The sequence below is a fragment of the Mugil cephalus genome, chromosome 9 (assembly GCF_022458985.1).
Source record: "Mugil cephalus isolate CIBA_MC_2020 chromosome 9, CIBA_Mcephalus_1.1, whole genome shotgun sequence".
NCBI lineage: Eukaryota > Metazoa > Chordata > Actinopteri > Mugiliformes > Mugilidae > Mugil > Mugil cephalus.
In genome coordinates, this window is record NC_061778.1 from 15,372,728 (window position 1) to 15,394,347 (window position 21,620).

The 21,620-nt window shown below is 42.1% G+C and overlaps 1 protein-coding gene across 2 annotated transcripts in view; it reads right to left on the reverse strand.

Annotated features, from left to right (window-relative positions):
* Positions 1–21,620, reverse strand: part of LOC125013218 (F-BAR and double SH3 domains protein 2-like) — a 55,756-nt gene that overhangs the window by 14,434 nt on the left and 19,702 nt on the right. The window contains exons 4-13 of one of the 2 annotated variants that reach the window (XM_047593678.1): positions 17,542–17,621; positions 16,919–17,063; positions 16,639–16,772; positions 14,689–14,743; positions 14,376–14,504; positions 9,810–9,932; positions 8,973–9,068; positions 7,730–7,804; positions 3,087–3,203; positions 2,855–2,959 (exon numbers count right to left, since the gene is read on the reverse strand). In XM_047593678.1, coding sequence (XP_047449634.1) covers positions 2,855–2,959; positions 3,087–3,203; positions 7,730–7,804; positions 8,973–9,068; positions 9,810–9,932; positions 14,376–14,504; positions 14,689–14,743; positions 16,639–16,772; positions 16,919–17,063; positions 17,542–17,621 — 1,059 coding nt within the window. The remainder of the gene's footprint in view (positions 1–2,854; positions 2,960–3,086; positions 3,204–7,729; positions 7,805–8,972; positions 9,069–9,809; positions 9,933–14,375; positions 14,505–14,688; positions 14,744–16,638; positions 16,773–16,918; positions 17,064–17,541; positions 17,622–21,620) is intronic. The other variant, XM_047593679.1, reaches the window with a different exon arrangement.

The following is a 21,620-nucleotide window of genomic DNA, read 5'->3' on the forward strand; positions in this document are numbered from 1 at the left end:
GGGATCAGGCTTGTTTCAGTGCATCATACTGATGTAGTGAGTTTGGAGGCCAGGTCAACACCTTGCGCTGTTTTTACATATTGAATAGCGTTTACACAAATGCTAGATCCTAAAGTTTCCCAGCAGTTGTTCCTAAACTGTTTTTATGTGTGTGTCTGTGTCGGGCTGCATCCTGCTGGGGGTGACTGCTGCCATTGAGGAGTGTCATTGCTATGGGGTGGGGGTGCCTGGTCTGGTCTAGGCGGATGGTACATGTCTAAGTAACCTCCACATCCACAGAGCAGAACATTGTATTGTCACAATGTTCTGCTCTCTCTCTCTCTATATATATTATCACTCTGATACTTAAATCATCTTGTTAAAGCTAAAACTGACTCAGTAGGAATAAAACTGCTTTTTTTTTTCCCGTGTAATAGTTTTTCTCTTGATTTTAGCTTTTCAAAGCTCCAGTGGAGCTGTAAGGCAGCCTGGGGGAGAGTATCATAATATATAATCTACATACAAATCTTTGCAGCAGACTTAATATCGTGTTATGGAAATTTTGGCTTCTCTTTCATCGCAGCCTCAATCACGCCGTGACATTTTCTTGCAGTACGAGTCATTTCAGAAAGAGACATGCACAGTCCCTTGTTTCCCGAGTCTTTTATCGCGTACTCAGGCAGAAACCGTAAAATCAGACCAGCATCTGTAAGGCGGAGAATACATAACTCTGTATTTATTGATCCCATTTAAAGGCCGAGGGGATTCTTCTTTAGACTGAGGTCTGCACTACTAAACACTGCAAAATAGATTTAAGGCTATGAATCATTTACACTGTTTTATATCTTGTCTTGCTCGTTTTGAGTTCACAAAACAAATGAACACCAACCTAAGACGCTGTCAAAAGCAAATCAGGAAAATAAACTGTAAATGAGGACGGGCAGATATGGAAAGACGACTTTTAGTCAGTATTTGCTTTAGCAGATTTTTTAAGCGTCCTATGAAACCAAACTGTCATCAAAAGTGCCATAGAAATATCTTTAAATCCACAGACTGACTTCCGCTGTATAGACTTTTTAACTACTGTACTTACTGTACTAATTTTGGCTTTGACTTAATTTTCTCAAAACATGCTGATATAGCTACTAGAAGGTGCTTAATGGTGGTGAGATCACTATCCATTTAAAGGTGTAACCAAATCTACATCAAGTCTTTAGTGCGGCTTTCACTCCCTTTGCAATTCTGTGATAAGAGCTCTGCGTTGAGGACATTTGTATCAGATGAGCTCGTAAAATATTCATCGTCTTAGTCAAGGCAGTGCTGGAGTACAAGAGCAAAGAATAGAAGACATGAAACAGATATGAGGGGGAGGGAGGGAACGGGTGAGGTAAGGAAACGGTGATGTGGTGACATGTTCACGTTTTGCGTTGAAAGCCCTTTAAGTTTTGTAGAAAATGACATCACAAGCTACTAATAGTTGTTAAATCATATTTGCTTTCTATGGTCCAACACACAGTATGTTTTATTTCTTTGAGAAAACCTGCCAGCAGGGGGTGCCAAATACAAGAAAGCCAGATTAGAAATGCGGTGCGGAGGCATAGAGGCAGTTGCAGGCGCAGAGGGGCTGAGAAAGAGACAGAGCAGAATTGTTGGGACTTTCAGGAGTGAGTCAAGAGACAGACTTGAGTAGAAGGAGATAGGAGTGGATGATGCAGTGTTCTCATTCACTGTGTGACAGGCTGAATCTGTGGGAATCAATACATAAATGATACATATCTCGGCAAGTGGCTGAGGAGTGCAGAAGGAAAAGCGATGAGAAAGAGGCAGATAAGAAGTGGAAGACGGAGGAGTTTGGAGTTAGAGAACGAAGTTTAAGGAGAAAGCCTACTGTTAGAGTGGATGGTTTAGAATCGGAACCATCGACCATAATGAGCATCTACATTTTAAACATTAAATAAACATTATGGCTCAGAGTTCAAATGAGGATCGATACAGCTAAAACCAAGGACATAAGAGTTTCAGAGGTCCCATTAACAGGGAGTGTGTAGAGGTGCTTCAGGTAGGGGTAGATGCCACTGAGGACCTTGAAGAAACTCCGGTCCATTAAGAACAATGACCACCACCCTCTACACGACACCATATATCTATCTATGACAATGCAGGAAAATGGAAGGGTGAATGAGGTTGGTTAAATGTATGCTGATTAGTGGACTAAAAGCAAACTGCTTCCATATGCATTCAAATAATGAAAATAAGTAGCCACTCAGCCCTGAGATGGGGCAGCAGGTAGCAGTACCTTATTTGCCAGGCTAATGCTGCACTCAGGAAGCGAGTTCACGAAATGCATGTTGTTGTGACGTATGATTTTGCGTCAACGTGTACCTGTGATTTTACAGTGTATATTTTAGAGAATAAAACGTCCCCAAAGACAGTGAAACAATGAAAAGAAGGCTTCACAAACAGCTCATTAATACTAATGAAATGAGAAACTTATCGCCTTAACTTTTCCCTCTCTATCTATGGAATGTTTTCTACTATTTATGTTACAGAATTTGTGCACCTATTTTTCAGACCAAATGTCTACACAGTGCGCTGTCTAGTTTGTTGGAGATAAATCTAATGATATTTATCTTTATATCCTCTACAGGAGGCTGGAGTCTGGCCTTGGCAGCACATATGCTGCACAGGAAGAGCCGACGGGTTTGTCACATTCACACATTTCAGCTTTTACAATTCACCTGACGTTGCACGTCTTTGGAATGAGAGGAAAAACAAACGAGGAAACCCACGTAAACAGACGGACTGCGCAAACTTCACACAGAGAGGGTTTGAGTTTAAACACAGACAGTCAATGTTGACAATCTGAGACACAGACCTCAGCTTTGCGGATGTTTTCTTTGGTGTCTTCAATCTTCAGCTCCAGATCTAGTCTTCCCTGCTCCGTGGGAGGCAAGCCGTGGCTCTCACACTCCTCCAGAGACTGACGAAAACACACGATCTGATTAGAAACCGGGCGTGTGTGCGCTTCAACATAATCAAATCATCGTATTACATTTCCAAAATAGCTTTATGTGACAAAGGTATGCGCGCGTGTGTGTGCCTCCTACTCTCTTATAGTGAATGATGTTCTTGTGCTCTCTGGCCACCCTGGTTGCCCATTTCCTGGCCTCCTTGTTCAGACTGTGCTCCTCCGTCGTCCCCGTCTCCGACTCCAGCTGACGACTCTAATGTGGACAAGGACACACGCGCACACCAGGGTAAACACACATACACAGGTACATTGACAGCGGTAACAGCTCAAGGTGTGTGAGGCTGTTAATTAAACTAAAGAAAGCGTGTGAGAGAAATTGTTTCCTTCTCACATAATTAATACGGTGTGTGTTGCAAAGCTCTATTGTTATCCTCGCTGAACAAATGCTGCTATTAAAACCACATGTGGAGGACTAGGAGTGTGTGAGCGTGCATTTGTGTGTACTACGAAGTGGGAGAATAGGAGATGCATGGCAACAGACCATGTGACTTTTTTCTTCTTTTTTTTTTTTTTTTTACATATAAAAGAAAATATGCAGGCTCGCTAAACATTCTGCTTGGCTTTCCAATGAAATTCACTTCAATTGTAAACATGTGGCTTTTCTTTTTCTTCTTCTTCTTCCGAGACTAATGTATTGAATCTGTCTCTCAGCTAAACCACTTACCAGCAACATAATCGTAATTTTAAACATTACTACAAAAAGACCATTAAAACCTTCTCAATAAACTTCTTTATGAGAGTTGGAATGTCACATGAATGCACTTTTTCAAAATTCTTCATAAATTACACCAAAAATTGCTTACATTACTTTGACTGTTACTGATTTGATCCCCACAGACCCTTTTTACAAACATTAATCTTGACTTACATTACGGAAAGTAAGAGGTGTATTAATTCAGCTTAGAAGAGGTTCTGCTTTGGTTCATTTCGAGGCTTCTGCCTCCAAACCAGTTCTAACTCATCAGAGAATGGACATGGGTCTTCTAAGGGCGTCCTGTTGGCGTCTGATGACAGGATGTTGTTAGTGGGCGTCTTTGGGTCCTATGGGTTGAGGGGAGGGGCCTCTATGGATCAGGGTTGTTCCAGTTCATCCCACAGATACTTGATCAGTTTGGTATCTAGTGAACTTGGAGGCCAGGTCAACGTCTTGTGTTGTTTTTCATGTTGTTTGGGATGGCTGCTGCTATCAAGGAGTGTCTTTGCTATGGGATGGGGGTGCCTGGACTGGTCTAGGTGAGTGGTACATGGTACACTGAGTAACACACAAATGCTAGATCCAAAAGTTACCCAGCAGAACACTGAGTTGTCACAAGATGGTCAATGATATTTACTTCACCTGTCAGTGTGTATTAATGTTGTGGCTGATCGGTGTATATCACCCAGCATCACAAGTCACACATTTGCCTCAAAGGGCTTCGCAGTTTGTACAGAAACCCAGACTCTATCTCTGTTTTATACTCAGCAGTGTCCCTAGCTTTTGTACATGCTGGTAATTCTATCAGTTGCCCATCAAAAATTATCAAAATGAAAAGCAAAGCATGACATCTGTTCTGACAACAGACAACCAAAAAAAAAAAAAACATGAACTGAGCACCACAGACGTTCAGAGACACAGCTTTGAGTTCACAGACCTGCAAAGCTGGCGCTCCAGTAATCTGATGATAAAAGTGTGTTAGCCGGACTAAAGTACGCAATATTTTAATTGAACCTTTTCATGCACATCATATCTATTAATTATGTGCTGATTCAGTAACAACAGGGCATAAATTTGGCTAAGTATAGGTGTGAAACAAAGAGTATTACATGGGAGATTTACAGCTTAATTACATTCGGGCACGGTAGAATTGTAGGGAGTAGAGGCAGGGAGGCAGAAAACTAAATTAGAACAGTGGCTGGAAAATGGCATGTCGAGCAAAGAGCTTTACTAATTTGCATCTTGACGGTCTGCAAAAGTTATTGGCGCCATTTCAGGTGGGCCACCATGTGCCGGTGTCAAATATTTATTTATTAAGTGAAGGTCATAATTGTAAACCATTAGAAACAGTCATTTCGAATACTGTATAGAACAAATGTATTATTAGACTAATACTAGTGCTAATTTGAGTTTAAAACCCATTGTGGACCATTGGACATTGGACATCCCCTAAATGTCCCTCATTGTCCCTATCATAATATGGAAGGAGGTGATATGTGGTGGTGGTTTTGTAGCAGTGAGAAGCAACCACTCTATGTTCGAATGCATAATTTCACACAAGTCATCGTCTCCCATTGTTTTCTAAAAAAAGATCTCTTTCTACAGCGTGAGCAGACATACCGTTGTCTTGTCTAATATAATTTATCACGTTGAACAGCACCTGTATTACGCTACGTAAGTTGTTTTAATGCATTTTTAAAAGCAGTAGGAGCCCAAGACTCCGCGGTGTCTGCACAAGGTGCATTAGAGCAGACAGCAGCGTTTCCTGATGGATGGAAATATACGACTTGTGCTTTTTATGTGCATAAATGAAAAAAAACAATGTTATGCTGAAAAGCCAAGACAAATATGTGTGTACAAGTAAACATCTGCTTGTAAACCAGAATGGAATGTCTATATCCAAAATCCAATTAGATTAAGTTTCAGTGTTCAGTACTCTACAGCCAACATACTCTATTTTATAGAGTTTGGTTCATTTCAGAGTCCTCATGAAAGGGTCAACGGAGTGCTGTTTGTTTCCTCAGATTTACCAACTGCCTTTAACTACAGAGCTTTCTTTGGAAAGTCCAGTCTGCTGTGATTGGTCCACTCCGGTGGCCTGAGCAGGCTGGAGATGATGAGGGATACAAAAGGGAAGGAGAGATGTGGACGTTTGACTAAGCATTTCCCTGGATGTGAAATTGGTACAGCCCCTGAGTGCAGAATGAGTCATCATTCATAAAAGTTTTTCAGTAAATGGCAAACTCAGTTGGCAAATACTGTTACCTATAAAGTGGATGTTTTGTGACTGTCCAGCCAGAAGCTTCCATATCGGGTGGTAGTCTATAGTCCACTATATGTCCAATCTATATGGACGGACTTGGACATTTACTGGCATTCTGACTTCAGCATGAGGCTTAATTTTGGTATTTAATTTTGAGGATGAACACAACATCTAACCAACAAAACACACATGATACAAAAAGACAGACAAAACCATCAAACAGGCAGCCATTCTGTCTCCAATGACTGTATTTTAATCCCATGACACACTACAAATGAGCAAACAAAAACCACACAAACTGAGGGGCAGGACGGCGATGATAAAGTGGTGATGTCTGAACAAATGACATAACGGCGACAGGGTTACAACATCTGATGAATCACCTGGTGTGACTGCACCGCTCACCAACATGACATTGTTACAGTGATGAGAAGCCACGGTCAAAACAGTGGTATTCAGTAATACAGCAAATATGGCTCTTGTGTTTCATTATCATTGAGTAAGCTGAAAATGCAAAGGGTAAGAGCTCTCGTAAAGAATTAGCTTTAATAGCCTTTGCTACTTACTCCCTAATAGCGAAGGCTATGGGTGTGTATCCAATGGCAACCTCTACAGCTGTAGATGGGTAGGGCAAAGAGATAATGACTTTGTCATGGTTTAAAAAATAAAAATGAAACCGCTGCTGTTCTTTACATTTACATGACTATTAGTTGGTTACATTAAGAAAAAACACATCACACTCATGTGGCCAATCGACATATGGACACTCTGATGGTCTTTATCAAGGACTACTATAATTTTAAAAAGGGGACCTCAAAAGAAACAGATCATGTCCATGGTGGAGGTCCTAACCTCTATTTAACGAAATCAACAACATCATCCCTTAACCACAAATGGAAGAGCCATGGTTAAAACCAATCATTTGTAAGGTCTGTTAGCAACTGTTAAGACGATATCATATTAAGACTGGGTTGTATCGCTTGTGAGTCTTGCTTTCATACATTCATCCCATCCGCTAATATTTATGCGCTAATGCTGGAAGCCCCGTGTGTAAAAAGCTCTTGTGTTGACAGACTCGCTGTAACGGCTGCTCCACTCTCTCTTTAAGAAGAGGGTGGGCCCACACCACTCGCTGGGAAGGCTGATGTGTAAAGGTTAGTCTAGTTGACTCCCTTCCACACTCTTAGTTAGATCATGAAAACAAGACACTTCTTTCTGTATCTTACTAAATATAGAGTACATACATTAACATATATCAACACTGTTTTAGAGTTTCAGTAAACTGGGAGACGGTGCATTTATTGGATTTTCTCCTTGAGGACCTGATTTTAAATTACTTGATTTTAGAAGGTATTGCAGCGCGTGAGTTCAGTGCTGCAGACTAAGAACCAGGATTTCTCATCTATTTTCAATAAGTAAGATCATCTATTCATCTTACTTTGATTCTGACAACACACCAGAGAATCATGCAATGTACCAGATGCAAAATAACAAACAACATGTCATTTTGACATCAGCCTTTAAGCTTCTTTGTAGTGTGCAAACAGACATATTGTGATTTACTGTATATATTACATGCATGCAGAAACATCAATCACAGCCTCAGCTAAGCTCTCTACGGTAACACTACAGGTTTCCTACAGTTCATGTTCAGGCTAGTGTTACCAGGACAGACACTATATGTGACGGTGTGAGTGGAGCAAATGAGTGATGGTTTGTGTTGAGAGCAAGAGATGGAAATGCTAACAACGGTTAAGACTACCTGTGCCAGGGTCATTCTCATGGCACTGACGGGCGACGGCTCAATGTCCACCAACTGCTGCACCGAGCTCAGAGTCTGGCGCACAAACGTACAGACGGGCAGGCACCCGAGAGCAGCGGCGCAAGCACACAGACACACAAGTACAAGGAGGGGTTAATGGAAAAAAAAGGATAGGGAAAAGTGTTAGCAAAGGTCGAACAGGAACAGGAAGACACAAGGAAGGAATATTACATTGTTACATGGAAAAATGTTAGAAGAGCAGAAGAGAGGGGGGAAAAGATCAAAGAGGGAAAGAGAAACCGTCAGAAGACGTCAAGAGAGGAGAAAGAGAGGGAGAGAAACAAGAGAGCACAATATGACTCAGACACAGGAGAAAAGGATGCTAGTCTAGAGAGGAATTAGGAGCAGTGTCCAGTGAGAGAAATTTACTTTTTTAGCCAGAAATACTTAACATTCCCCTGGAGGAGACAGCATGATTCCCACTGCTCCATTATGATCACACAGACCCTGATCATCTGACAAAAAAATCTCAAATATATTAAACGTTCAGCAGCCAGTTGAATTTGGAAAAAGACTTTTAGATTAGCTTAAGTAAATAAAAAGAGAGACCAAGATAAGAGATCTAGGACTAGGACGATAGAAATTTCCCAGTGGATGCAAAATATTTTGCATTAAAATTAGAACACAGAGCCGATTCATGTTTGTATCATGCTGTCACCAGACACTAGTTAACTGAACAGATCCATCTTGAATTGTTAACATAAAGACATCTCCAAAGGCTAGAAACAAAAGACCGAAACTGCTCTCTAGAGGATAAGAAAGATCAGAGCTTTGGCTCTCTGATATTCAGTTTGGCAAGCCTGGCTCTCTGGCTCAGATGTGTCATCGCAATGCTCTAAAACCATAAGAACAAAGCTAACTGAATTCTGTTTCGATGATAGAGCTGATTGAGATGAGCCCCAGGCTACGGCCGCACATTTAAAACACTACATCGGAGGGCGCAGAAAAAGTGGGAGGAGGAAAAAGCCCAAATGAGGAAACACAAGAGGCTGATTATATATGTGCAGGAGCGTCCGTGCACGTGTCCGCGTTTGAGACACAGCGAAAAGAGACGTGGTGGCTGTCCTGCTGTGAACTGGTTCATATACAAACAATCCCACACATTTAAACACAATAGCACAAGGCTGCATGTGTAGGTACGTCTACAGCACAGTGGATGTTTGTGCAGCTATGCGAGTCTTACCGTGTCACATTCACTGGGCTGGAACTGGAAGTCGAGTGCTTTGTGAAAGACGGGATTCTCTTGCATGAACAACTGCTGGTTGAACTCTTGTATTATCTGACAGAACGACGACAGGACACAATTAATTATGTGCATCTGCGCGAGAGTTTGACGCTCTGAAAAGCTGTCAATATCGGAATCTACTGAAACACCACTGAATCCATGCTGAGCACAGCTTCAGTTCTCTGTGAAGGACATAATCTTGAGCTCTTTTACTGCCACATCAAGCCTGTAGTGGGTAAGTGCTTAGTTTTTGCAAATTGATTTGGGCTTTGACATTTTATAAGTATCACTTTACTGACATCCATTAGGTAAGAGAGCTTCGGGCAGGCAGAGTCAAGAAAAAGCACCAACTAAAGCTGGTAGCTTTAGCTGAACCTGAGACCTGTTTTTGTGATGATGGCGTATTAAGAATCCTGCAAGGCTACAACACCACACAATGGGATGACGAATAGAAATCAAGGTGTGTTGTTTTGGTTGCAGAATTGTTATTTTGCCTTTGAACAAATTGGAGTCTTCAGGAGGACACACGAATACTGCAAACACTGATACACAGATATACACTTGTCACATCGTTTACTGTAAGCTGGGTTTCTACACTTGTGTTTGTGTGTAGTAATAACAAATGAGCCCAAAATGTACAGTTATCCTGTATATGTCCCACATTAACTGCAAACCAAGGTGTGTGATTAGATTTGCTGGTGGGATTTATGTCTCCTCAGACCAAAACTTCTCTCCAACTAAGCAACAACAAACTTATAAATGAGCGCAGACCGCCCCTCACCACATCCCACTCACCCTGGTGGATTTGTCCAAAAGGAACTGGAAGGTGTTGTGTGTAGCTTGCGAGGCCTCTAGCTCAGTGCGACACAGAGCGACCAGGTAGTCTTTCACATGCTCGTAGATTCTGCCGTCCAAGGCCTGGAGGACAGACACAGAGATGAGCCAGGGGTTTACGGTGACGAAAAGGGTTAAATCAATGTAAATCCATAATCCTCGATGATGAAGTAGAGAGGAGGAGGGAATCAGACGCAGACAGAGGAGAAGAAGAGGGTTAAAGAGGAGGCGAACAAACACAGTGAATGGAGAAGACTTTGAGCAATTATTTAACCTAAGATTTTTAGGCCTGTGTCCTTCCTGTAACTTTTGGTCTTTGAGCCTGGAGGAACACGTCATGTTCAGTTGTGCATTAAGTCAAGTTAACTTTGCAGTTGGCAAATTCTGAACATATTTCGTGTTTAAACAGTAGTGAATGTATTTTAGGAATAGAAACAGCAGTTGGAGACTCACATTTTTTCAAGATCTGCTTCAAAAAGGCTTTGAATGAAGTCTGTGACATATGGTTGGCCTAACAGCACAATTGTCATTTCTTTAAAACATCAATAGAAATACCAATGTCCCTGCTAAAAATTGTGTTTTTTGTAGTTTTGTGAAAACGTTCAAATATGACTTAGACAAAGATGCTATTAGGCTACTTACAAATTGGGTTAGTTAAAAACAGACAAACAAACAAAAAACACATCTCTTGGATGTCACAACGCCTGAGGCAGCCGTAACTTTCTTAACTGTCTGTCTTTTTCAGCCTGTACATGCCCACACTCACTTTAGATGAGATTGACAAGATGCCTTAAGTGAAAACATATTTTTTATGTTTATGTAGAAGCTGAAGCTGACTGACAGCTCCCACACTCTTATATTTATTGCACTTGTTGGGCCGGGTCAACTTGCTCTGTAATACCATGTGTGCTCTAAACCAGTTAAAGTAAAAGAGCGTGGGAAGGGGTAAAGTATTGGCATAACGCTATAATATACATATAATTATCAGATCTTTACTATTCGCCACAATAAGGTGACTTCTTTTTTTTTTTATTGTATGATAAACAGTACCTATACTCACTCGCCGGTTCATTAGGTGCACTAGCAAAAACAAATGTATTCAAATATAACAATGCTGCTCAAAATCTTAGCCTCGTGAAGGCTGTGGTGTTCAGCATTTGTTCAACATAACTGAGAGAGGAGTTGACTCAAATGTGTTTTCACTCTGGAGGCTGCGGTTTATAGCGCCATTGAATTAAATTGAGTTGTACGCATGTTTCCATTATTGTTTGTACTATTATTTTGACAACTTCATTTCAGTCAGCGTGCTAGGCTAAATAACAGAAACACGATTTTAATTCAGTTCGGTTTAACAGCACCACAAACTAGCTTCTCCAAAATGATCAAACAATTTTTAATGAACTGGCAAGTGAGTATATATCATAAAATACGTAAAAAGTGCTTAAGAACTGAGGATCACTGTATAAGAAAGTTAACTTTTGTTTCACACGAACACATACATTCTAGTCCAGAGTGTTTCCTGGTCCTGTTAAAACGCAACGGAGATTTTATGAATAACACTTAAGTGAGAGCGCTAGAAAGGAAATGTGCGAAAAGAAATATGTTGAGGCAAACAATGAGAGCGAAGGAATGAGGTGGCAGAAAGTCAAGGGGAAGGGCAGAAACCGGGCAGATGTTTTCATCTCTTATCACTGGAGCATCTAATACACCTACATAAAGATGTTTTAATGAGGTATGAATCAAACAAACAGCCTTTATATGGGGAGCCGGGGTAGTGCTGCCAAACTGTAGGAATGCATTGCCAAACAGACAAATCAGACAGAGAGAAAGGGAGGGACGGAGGGAGGGAGGGAGGGAACTGGGGAGGAAGAGGGCACATTTGAAAAGGTATAAAAGGTATTACTGAGTGAGAGCAAAAAGGAGCAAAAAAAAGAGACAGATTGAAAAAATGTGTAGAGACATTGTGTGTGTGTGTGTGTGTGTGTGTGTGTGTGTGTGTGTGTGTGAAGTGTTCTTTGGATGGCGTTCTCACAGCTGCAGGGGAAGGTGAAGGGGTTCAGATTCCGATTCAACAAAACACAGAGAGACCGCAGAAAGAAACACACACACACACACACACACACACACACACAACTCTCAAATATTCAGACACGCATACACTCCTCTGGCCAAAGTGCTTCACCAAAGCTCACACTCAGTAACCTGCGCTACACTATAGAGTCCACAGCCTCCCACTAACTAACACCTCCGGCTCTTTTTTTTATTTATTTATTTTTTTATTTGCTAAACAATGGGATATTGACAAGGACATTATGTCATTAAGGGTGGGCTGCTGGCTGACTTCTCTCTAAATGTTCCCTCATCATTCTAGTCATTTCCTCCTCCCCTTTTATTCTCTTCCTCCCCTCCTCTTTTCATCCATTTAGGGTAGTATTGAAATGAAGTGAGTCAGCTTCCAGAAAAAGTCCCGTCCCGGTACCATGGCCAGTAGGTGTGTGTGTGTGTGTGTGTTTTTTTTTTTTGTGTGTCTTTTTGAGTTGAATGACTTCATCCGTGTGAACAATACGCACAGCGTCAACCAGATGGAGCAGCGGCGGAGGTATAAGTGACTGTGTGTCTAGCAGGAGACTTGGGCTGTGGAGAGCAAGAATGGCATCGTCTGTCAACAGCAGGGGGAGACGTGGAGCAGCCTGCTCCTCCTGTCCTTTCACTACAACCGTCGCACTGGCAAGGACAGTAGCGCTCAAGTGTATGATACAAGTTACTGCTGCAGCCCACTTCAGGTCTGAGTATAGTCAGTATTTATGAAGAGAGGTTTAGATCTAAACAAGTAATCAATTTCCAGGTCCTGCATCCATCATCTCCAGAACACTGTTCTATTATCCTTCAGTCATCACTTCCACGCGTAGTTCATCATCCCATTCTGTCCACTTAAACATTAATGACAGATGTCCTGGCTTGATCTAGCTAAGGGGAGATGATGGATTTTCACTGCCGTGGAATTAGCTGTCCTTAAGATTTCTGAACAGTGAAATTTAGTGCCGTGCACCCCGGCTTCAACTACTACCCCGAAACGTCCTCGCATCGCCATGTCCAAAGAATAATGTCCGCAGCAATGCACCGCGGTGACAGCACCATTAATTCTACAATTACTGTAGAAAACCAAGACGGTGTAAGAAAATAGTGATGAATGAAGAAGCTCAAAAAAGCATTTACGCTGTCTGCCGCACAACTATTCGCTGTAAATACAATGCAGGCTTTCTGTGGGTTTCGCCGCCCGTGTTTGGGAGTGATGTATCACATTTTCAGGTGAAGACCTGTGAGCACCGCAAATAAAACTGCACAAGAGGGAGAGAGCGAGGCAGAGCAGCTTGCTTCCCTCCAGCAGTGTCCCTCGCTCCCCTTGTGTGTTTGCATGCGCGCATTTGTGTATGTGCATATTTCCCCGCAGTCCCGTCCTTCTGTCACAAGGAGCCGCGGATCTATTATTCAGAATGGCCTCATAGTATATATGCTCATGCGCGCCTAGGGCAGAGTATGTGAGACCGAGGGATAAACAAGCACATGGAAGAAGGAAAATAGAGAAGGAGAAACTGCACAAGGGGGGGAAAAAAAGACAAAACAAATGTGTATGTCTTTTGTGTGTGTGTGTGTGTGTGTGTGTGTGTGTTAAAGGGTGCTGGGATAAAGAAGAGAAACCACATATCCGTCACATCTGTGTGAACGTGTGATACATTGGGTGAAACTGTTTGCACAGTATTTAAAATGATGATCTCATTCACAACAGAGTAGTTGGTGTGTGTCTGTCTGAATGCAGACCTGTCATTTTGTGTATTTAAATGTCTGTGAGTCTAAGTGTGTACATGAATGTAATTACAGTGAAAAGATTACTACCAGATTAAGGGTGCACTCACAAATCACCAGTATCACAGATGAACAGGTTAACTAGACTAAAAGTCTTAAAATTAGAATCAATATTTGACTGCGCATCCTCCGTCTTCTTTTCGCAAAAGGCTTTGGATTAAACATTTCCCTAACACTACTGATAAGTCTCCAGGCTTATATTTTATTCACCCTGTGGGATTCCCTGTCTACCAGCCATTTGGTAAGGGCGGGCATCACGCTGCCTCATTTTGGGGATGTTCCTTCAAATAAGCCGCTTTTAAATCATAAATCCACAGAACGCCAAAAACTCTTTTTGAAAACTCAAAACTGTGAAATCATTACTTTTTCATGTGTAATATTTCCCATCCAACTCTTTCACTGACGCCGAATGGGCGTCTCACTTTGTGCGCTCATGAAAGGCACTCGGGAAGACTTTTGTTTCTTTTTTTTTAATTCAAAGCAACCCAATTCAGCTTTCAGAAACGGAAAATGTCGCCCGAATCCTGAAAAGAAACGCCGCTGGCTGTTATCTGAGCGAGATTCTGAAGTCGGTCTTCCGCTTCCATTTTATGAAGCGAAGCCCTGATGAAAACCCATTTGTGGATTCTCTCCTCCACCTTCTCCAGCGTTTCTGGCAAGTACCTGTATGCAGTGCAGTAGATCTGTGTGGTAGTAGCGGTCATGGTGAGCGTTGGCAGCAGCTAGCGTTAGCAGGTAGTCATTCCTGGCCTGCGTCGCCTTGGAGTTACAGTCGCTTCTCTTAGCTTTCAACTGAAACGAAAAGAGACGTATAGAGTTACAGATTGGAGCTTTGGGCTTAAGGTGGAGAACATGAATCTCCTTCTTTGTTTATGACAAATGCAGTGAAACAAAATGTTCCATCATGCCTTTTTTTTTAAACCTGTGACTTAAGCAGGGAAAGTAGTGTGTGCTTTTGAGAGTGAGGCCCTCTTACCTTCACGCTGGCTTTCTGTAAACTAATTCTTGACTGAAAAAGACCCAGTTTCGACCTGAAAAAAAGAGCAATCAAAGGAGGAAAGCTTCATGAATAATGCATGAATATTTAATTTTAATGTGAAGTCATCTAAGCTTGGGTTATTCATTCATTGCCTCTTTTCCCCCCTCACACCTCTCTGTGAAAAAAAAAAGATGCAAGCATTTTCTACCGCGCCATAGCTCTGATCTCTAAGCACTGATTCAGACCAGTCACTATAAATTGACCCTGGCCTGAGCAGACCGTGGCTTGACAGCAATAAAACCTCAGCCTGATCCAGCCATTATGATTTATACCAGCGGTGACGTCTGAAAGACGATAGCATGAGCATGTGTGCACGAAGGCATGTGTGTGCCTGCCTAACTAGTCTTACTTTTTATTCTACTCTGGTTGTGCTCATGAAAACAAGCCTCTTAACTACCACACATACAGATGCAAAATGCTTTAGAAGCGTGATAATGTCTCCCACTTGCCTTTATGCGTTTCTACTCTTGTTGGCCTGCTTTACACGGCAGCGAGCGCCGTTAAAAATATAACGCGTGTCGCATCTTTGCGCATTCACACCAATTTATTCTTGTGTATTCCTTGTGCCTGACAATGACTAATGTCTCGCCTTTTTTTCTCTCCTGAAACACACACACACACACACACACAGACACACCCACACACACAGAAGCGCATGTACACTGTATCACAGTGGAGCAGAGGCGACGCAGCCATTTCTGTGGCTCTGACTTTCGACTGAGTGAGAGAGAACTGAAAAGAGTTGACTGGCCGATCGATGTCAGCGCTAACCAGAGCTGAGAATTCAATGGAGTGAAAATGTCACCATAGCTACTGCTACCTAGGGAGGCAGGGAAAACAGCGCTCATCAGCGCCGCATCCAACTCTGAAACTAATTGTGAGACTGCAAGGATTCGTTGCTGAACCCTTGTGGCAGAAGCTCCACAACTCTGTTAGCTGTCTGTTGAGAAAAAGTCAAAGACATATGTCACAAGAAGAAATGTCTATTTCAATCGATCTAAACCTTCTAAATCTGCTTCAAATATGATGGAATTGGTTAGCTGGTTGCTAAAGAAGTTCACACGGTTTTAATTAAACTAACCGCCTGCCAAATCTCTCTGTATTTTGAAAGGTAGCGTTAAATCTGGCGTCCAGGTTAGTTCTAGTGTACTATTCCTGTACTATGGCAGTGGTAGCGACCTACTTTACAACAAGCGATGACTTTTGACTTCTGCCAGAGCTGAACAAGGCAGAAACCGCAGCGACAGAGGGGGAGTGTGATAAATGGTGGAGCTGCGACATACAAGTTATGGATGCGACTGTGTGAACTCGGTGAATTCACCACCTTTGGCGGATGGTGAGAAGGAAAACGAATCTCAAAAGCGTCCCAAGAAATGTTTCTGAGAAAAAGACATTCGGTGGAAAGATTTACAGTCTGAACAAGAAAGCTATAGGCAGTGAGGACAAACGCGGACTACCACTGGCGTGGCTTTTTCTCAATGGAGAGTGCTGAAAGAAGCGATGGGAAAAAACTGCACGCATACGTCACACACAGGCCTCGGCCGTAGTTGTATAATTATTCTCACCGCCGGCAATGGGAGACAAATGTTCCGCAGTTTAGCTTTGACCAAACTAAGTCTGCTTTTACACTTGTGGTGTTTTGGCCTCTTCATCTGTATATTCTTGGTCTAACTTGCTCATTAACACTTTGACACCATTGTACATGTGTGACTGATTCCTTCTTTTAGCCTTAACGAGGATCCTTCTCCGTTCTTATTCCACGTCTCTCTCATACACACACGAACATTCTCTCTGTCAGAAAAACCACCAATGGTTGCCATGTGTTCAGCCATTGCCTTTTTTATATTTAGATATTTACATACGCCACATCCAGCACACGCAACTTACTTGGCCTCTATGTCTGCCTTCTCTCGCACAGCGTGGGCAACCTGCTCACAGTCGTAGTATTTTTTCTTGGCTTTGGCCAGCTCCTTCACTGACTCCTGCAGCTCTGCCTGAATGCCACTTAACGTATCTATGGTCTGTGAAGTGAAGGGGAAAAGGAGCAGAAAGGGCAACGTGAGTAACTCGGCGTTACTACATGGAAACACGCTGCACAGAAAAGGTAGAGAACAGAAACTGCTTAAGGAAAATATGACTAACTTGCGCTGTTTGCACATCCATTTACCTTTTTGAGCTGCTGCTCCTTATAGAGTCTAACGGTCTTAGCGGGCTCCGACACTTGGCTCTTATAGTTGTCACATACGTTGAGCCTGGACTGGCTCACCTGCACCGTACCCTCTAAGTACGACCTCCACACTGCATACACATTCCTAGTTGGAGAGAAAAGGCATGCATAATACAAGGCAAGGTGATTTCTGCAATTAGTAAGAATTGAAAAGCTATAAATTTCACCTGTAGAGTGGCTGGATTTTGTAATTGCCTTCACAACTAATGATTGGTGCTAGAAACTGTATGTATTATAGGGGATTTGCATAGAGTTGCAGTTGTTGCTGGAGCCAATAATCACGAAGCTGCTTCCAGTAAAACTGTGGACTGCCTTTATTTCTGACTGTCACAAATAAGACTTGAAGTTTTACATTCCTGTGCCTTTATTCCAGCAAATAATGACTCATCTCTCTGCTTTAGACCATATTATGCTGCATAGACTCACCTTTCATCTTATTGGTGCAGCTGACTGTGCAAGCACAAATGATTCAAGAACTCAAAAGTAGTCAGCAAAAGTAGTTTTAGATCATAACTTTGCAGAACGTATTGATGCATTTACACTTGGTGCACACACAAACCTACCTATAGTCTGTTCTCTGGTCATCAGGGTTGATTCCAGGCCAGTCTCTCTTCAGGTACTGACTCGCTAACTTCTGCAGGGCCTGAAAGCGCGAGAAATGAGAGCGTGAGATTATTCAAAGGCCGACCATCTCTTGTGTTCTGATAAGTGAAATACTTTTAAATCCCCGGAGAAGATGCCTTTTGATGGTATCTGAAAAAAACCCCACTGCTATTAGATTTAAAAAACAGTGGAATTTACAATTGGATCAAGCCTGACGTATGGCAGAGTATCCCAAGACCGACTCTGACGCAGCTTGTTTGTGCTCAGAGAGAAATGATTGTACTATTTTAGATGAAAGAAGTACATTTGCTAAGGTGGAGATGAGAGATTTTACTTCATATTCTGTGGATATTTCACAATTCAGTTTGGGTGTTAAGAGGAAACACTTTAGTGGAGACATCAAGATTTAACTTGTACGCTTTCCCACGTTAGTCATTTGAGTGGGAACGGTTCGGCTACGCATTTCATTCAAGCTTAAAGTCCTGACAAGTTCTATTTTCGTTTATATTTCTGTACACTCAGTAAACACTACAGTGGAATAGCTCTGTGTCAGCAACAGTGAATCCCCAGTCAGCTCCTGTGTACAAGCAGAAACCCAAGGGCTGCAGGAACGGGTAACCTACATCCTCCAGACTGGGTCACTGTGTCAGCGGCGACGATTCACAGAAACTCTGCCCTTGTGTCCCTATATTTGTCTATCTGTGAAGGGGTGAGCAGGAGAGCAAATCCTCATTAATAAAACAGCTGTTACCGAACCAGAACAACAACTACAACCGCTCGTTTAGGGCAAATGAAGATAAGGGGACAAAGTGATGCACCATTCCCCAAGGCCACATTCTCCCCTTCATCTATTACATGACGCTGCCAGATCTGCATTTAAATCTGGTCTCAGTTCTGTTTACAAATCTCCTCCGCTTTCCCCTAATTATCAGCTCTCCACACTCTCCGTTGTTCGCTCCGTCTCTCGTATTACAACTCTCAAAGGCCTATTTCCAAACGTAATAATATCGCTCCCCTCATCCCCCTAATCCAAGCCTCATTGATTTCCTCATATCCTCACCCACTATCTCAACTCTCCGTCACTCTAATATCAAGCTACTGAGCCGCCTTTGTCTTCAAATTTCCATGGCTGCCTCTCTCTCATTACACATATTTCACTAAATATCTATCGTTATCTCTTATCTTTTCTTTGTCACGTTTCACAGATGATGGCTGAGGGCATCAAAAAACATCTACCAGTACCTAATCTAGTTCTCTGGACTTAAAATTAGCTTCCCTCCAGTTTACAAACAGCCATGTGTCCTGAGGGAGGCTGCGGTCTAGTGACCCGTGGCATCCACCTCCATGAGACTGGGAGAACCAGTCTTTTTCATATAAAGAAAAACTCCCCATTAACTCTCTAATGCTCCTATTAGAGTGAATCATGAGCCAACTGGGTCCAGGTTCACAAAAAAAGGAATATGCATTAGTTTTTAGCGTTTGTTAAGCTTTAAGGATTCATTTGCAAAAGGCAACTGGTGCTGTTCCTGTTACACAGTGATGACTACAGTACTAAAATACACAAATACAAGCAAAATGTAAGAAAATAAACTACAATACAGCCTGGGCATTTTTTCGCATAAATCACTGAAAATACAATAAGTAATTAAAAGTTTGAAACATTTCTTTCGATGTCTGTGGTCTATAGGACTTCATTAGTCTTTATTATGCCAAGACCCAACATCAGCACTTTTCCCCAAAGAAAATCATTGTCAGAATTCACTGACGTCTCCTGAAGGTTGAGAAATAGTTTGCAGGAAACAGGGGTGATGCATTTGAACCATTTTTGACTAATTGCATGCGTTACCTCAGGAAATGGTCAGCCGATACCCTTTACAGAATCTACACCGAGATCCGTTAAGCGCCTACGAAATTAATTTACACAAACGCACACTCAAAAAAGAAAACTCAGGGTTCAGAAAGTGCGCTGTACGAATGAGACGCATTTGCTGTGAGAGCGGTCGCCCTCTCTCTCTAACTCGTTCACTCTCGAGGGAAGGGTGGAGTGGGTGTGGACGGGACTGATGAAAGTCTCAGACTGTGAGGAAGCTTGTTTGAAAGTTTTGAGGAAAAGAGTGAGAGACGGGGCGAAGGAGAGCGGGAGAGACGCGGCATTAAATTTTCAATACGAAATCCCAGGGATTTAATTGCCTTCCTGCTGTGTAAACATGTACCCTTTGTGAGTGTGTTGTGAATGTTTCCCACACACATGCACAGCGCAAGGAGGGTGTTTACTGACAGCTAAGACAGCCACTCACTGTGAGCTGGCAGGCGGACAGGAGGACGTCTCTGACGGATTAACCTCCATAAATTTAACTCCTGAAAGAGTTCGAGAGTTTACTGATAATGAAAAAAACATAAAACCTTCAGCTACAGAGGCAATAATCATAGCTACACTTTCTTAAAAGTGATGGATGCAACAGCAGAAATGTAACACAAGCCATTAGGTTTCTCTTGGATTTGGTCCGCCTCTGCATTTAAGATCAACGTGTGCGTCAAACAGAGTCACGAACGAATGGCTGACGTGGTTGGACAACATGCTGCATCAACTAGTTCTGATCATTCCTCCCGTACATACAGATCCCTTCGCTCAGCATGTGAATAAATAATGGACACCTATGTTTCAAAGACATGTAGGGCTGGAACAATCAATTATTTTTTCAATTAATCTCAATTAATTTACTAAATATACTTTAATTATAATATTTTCCCATAATGACATATTTTAACATGATATTTATGCACGAAGACATCCCTTTAATCTTGGAACTTTTACCTAGAAAATGTATTTACCAATAAAGTTTAGATTTATCCAGTGTAGACCTGTTTAGGAAAGGTTGTTTCCCATTAATTAACATAGATAGCGTTGAGTATCATTTAACTTCAATGGCTTGCGTTGATTGTAATTGGAAATGCAGCTGTATTATTTATCTGCTTGCTTACACCCACTTAGAGCGTGGTGTTAATGGCATCTAATGGCATCAATCTACATCATTTACTTTTATAGGCCTTGTGCACATAAACAAACTTCTTACGAAATGCAAATGCGGCATTTCCATATTAGCCAATGTAGCATCTGCTGTTCGGAGCCTTCTTTGACTTCCTGCTTGAAACAGGACAAAAACAAACAGACCATTACACAGCAGTGACTTCCTGGTACTGACGGGCATCCAAGAATCTGACAAAAAAAAAAAAAATCACTACAATAATCCAAGTACTGGCGCTGTTTTGAGGTCAGACAGTCGTCTGACGTTCTCTGTTGAGGAGCTTGCTGTGGTACTGCTGCGGTAAGCTATATTATTTATTTATTTATTTATTTATTCACAAAGCATGCATCTCATTAGGTTGCTGTTTAAAGGATTCCCACACTATTGATGATCAGGCTTATTCAGCAAGTGCTGCAGCGGGAGCCTCCATAATTGGGAACAAATGTTGACATTATGAGGCCGTATTCCACACAAATCAAGGTACTGAAGGTGGCACGCTGCTATAGTCCTAATACAGGGCATATACAGTTAATCATCCACCGGTCAATGCACAAAACTGTGTACCGTTCCTTCATTCATTCAGTGATGCCAAAAAGATAAAAAAAATGCTATCTCCGTGTGGCTTCTTCATCAGGAAAGAAGCTGACCACCACATTTTCCTTCGCCCAGAGCTTCTTATTATGGCAGCACCGAACTTGAAGTGGTGAGAGACCAGTTATCTGAGTGATGACAGATGAACTTGGCATTGACTGAATGGTGAGAAGCACACTGAGTGACTGTTTGTGACAGATCCATTGAGGTGCTGCTGGCCAACTCCTGGCCAGAGGATTTCTGAACACAGTTTCCTTCCTCTCCTCCGTTTCTCGGGATTTTCTTCTCAACATATTTCTCTCCTTCTTCCCCTATTCTCTTTCTGCGGTTCCCATCTTTTCATTTTCTATGGGACATCTCATCCCTCCATCCTCCCTTCTCTCTCTCACCAGTCATCACCTCACAGCCACCTGAACAGCATG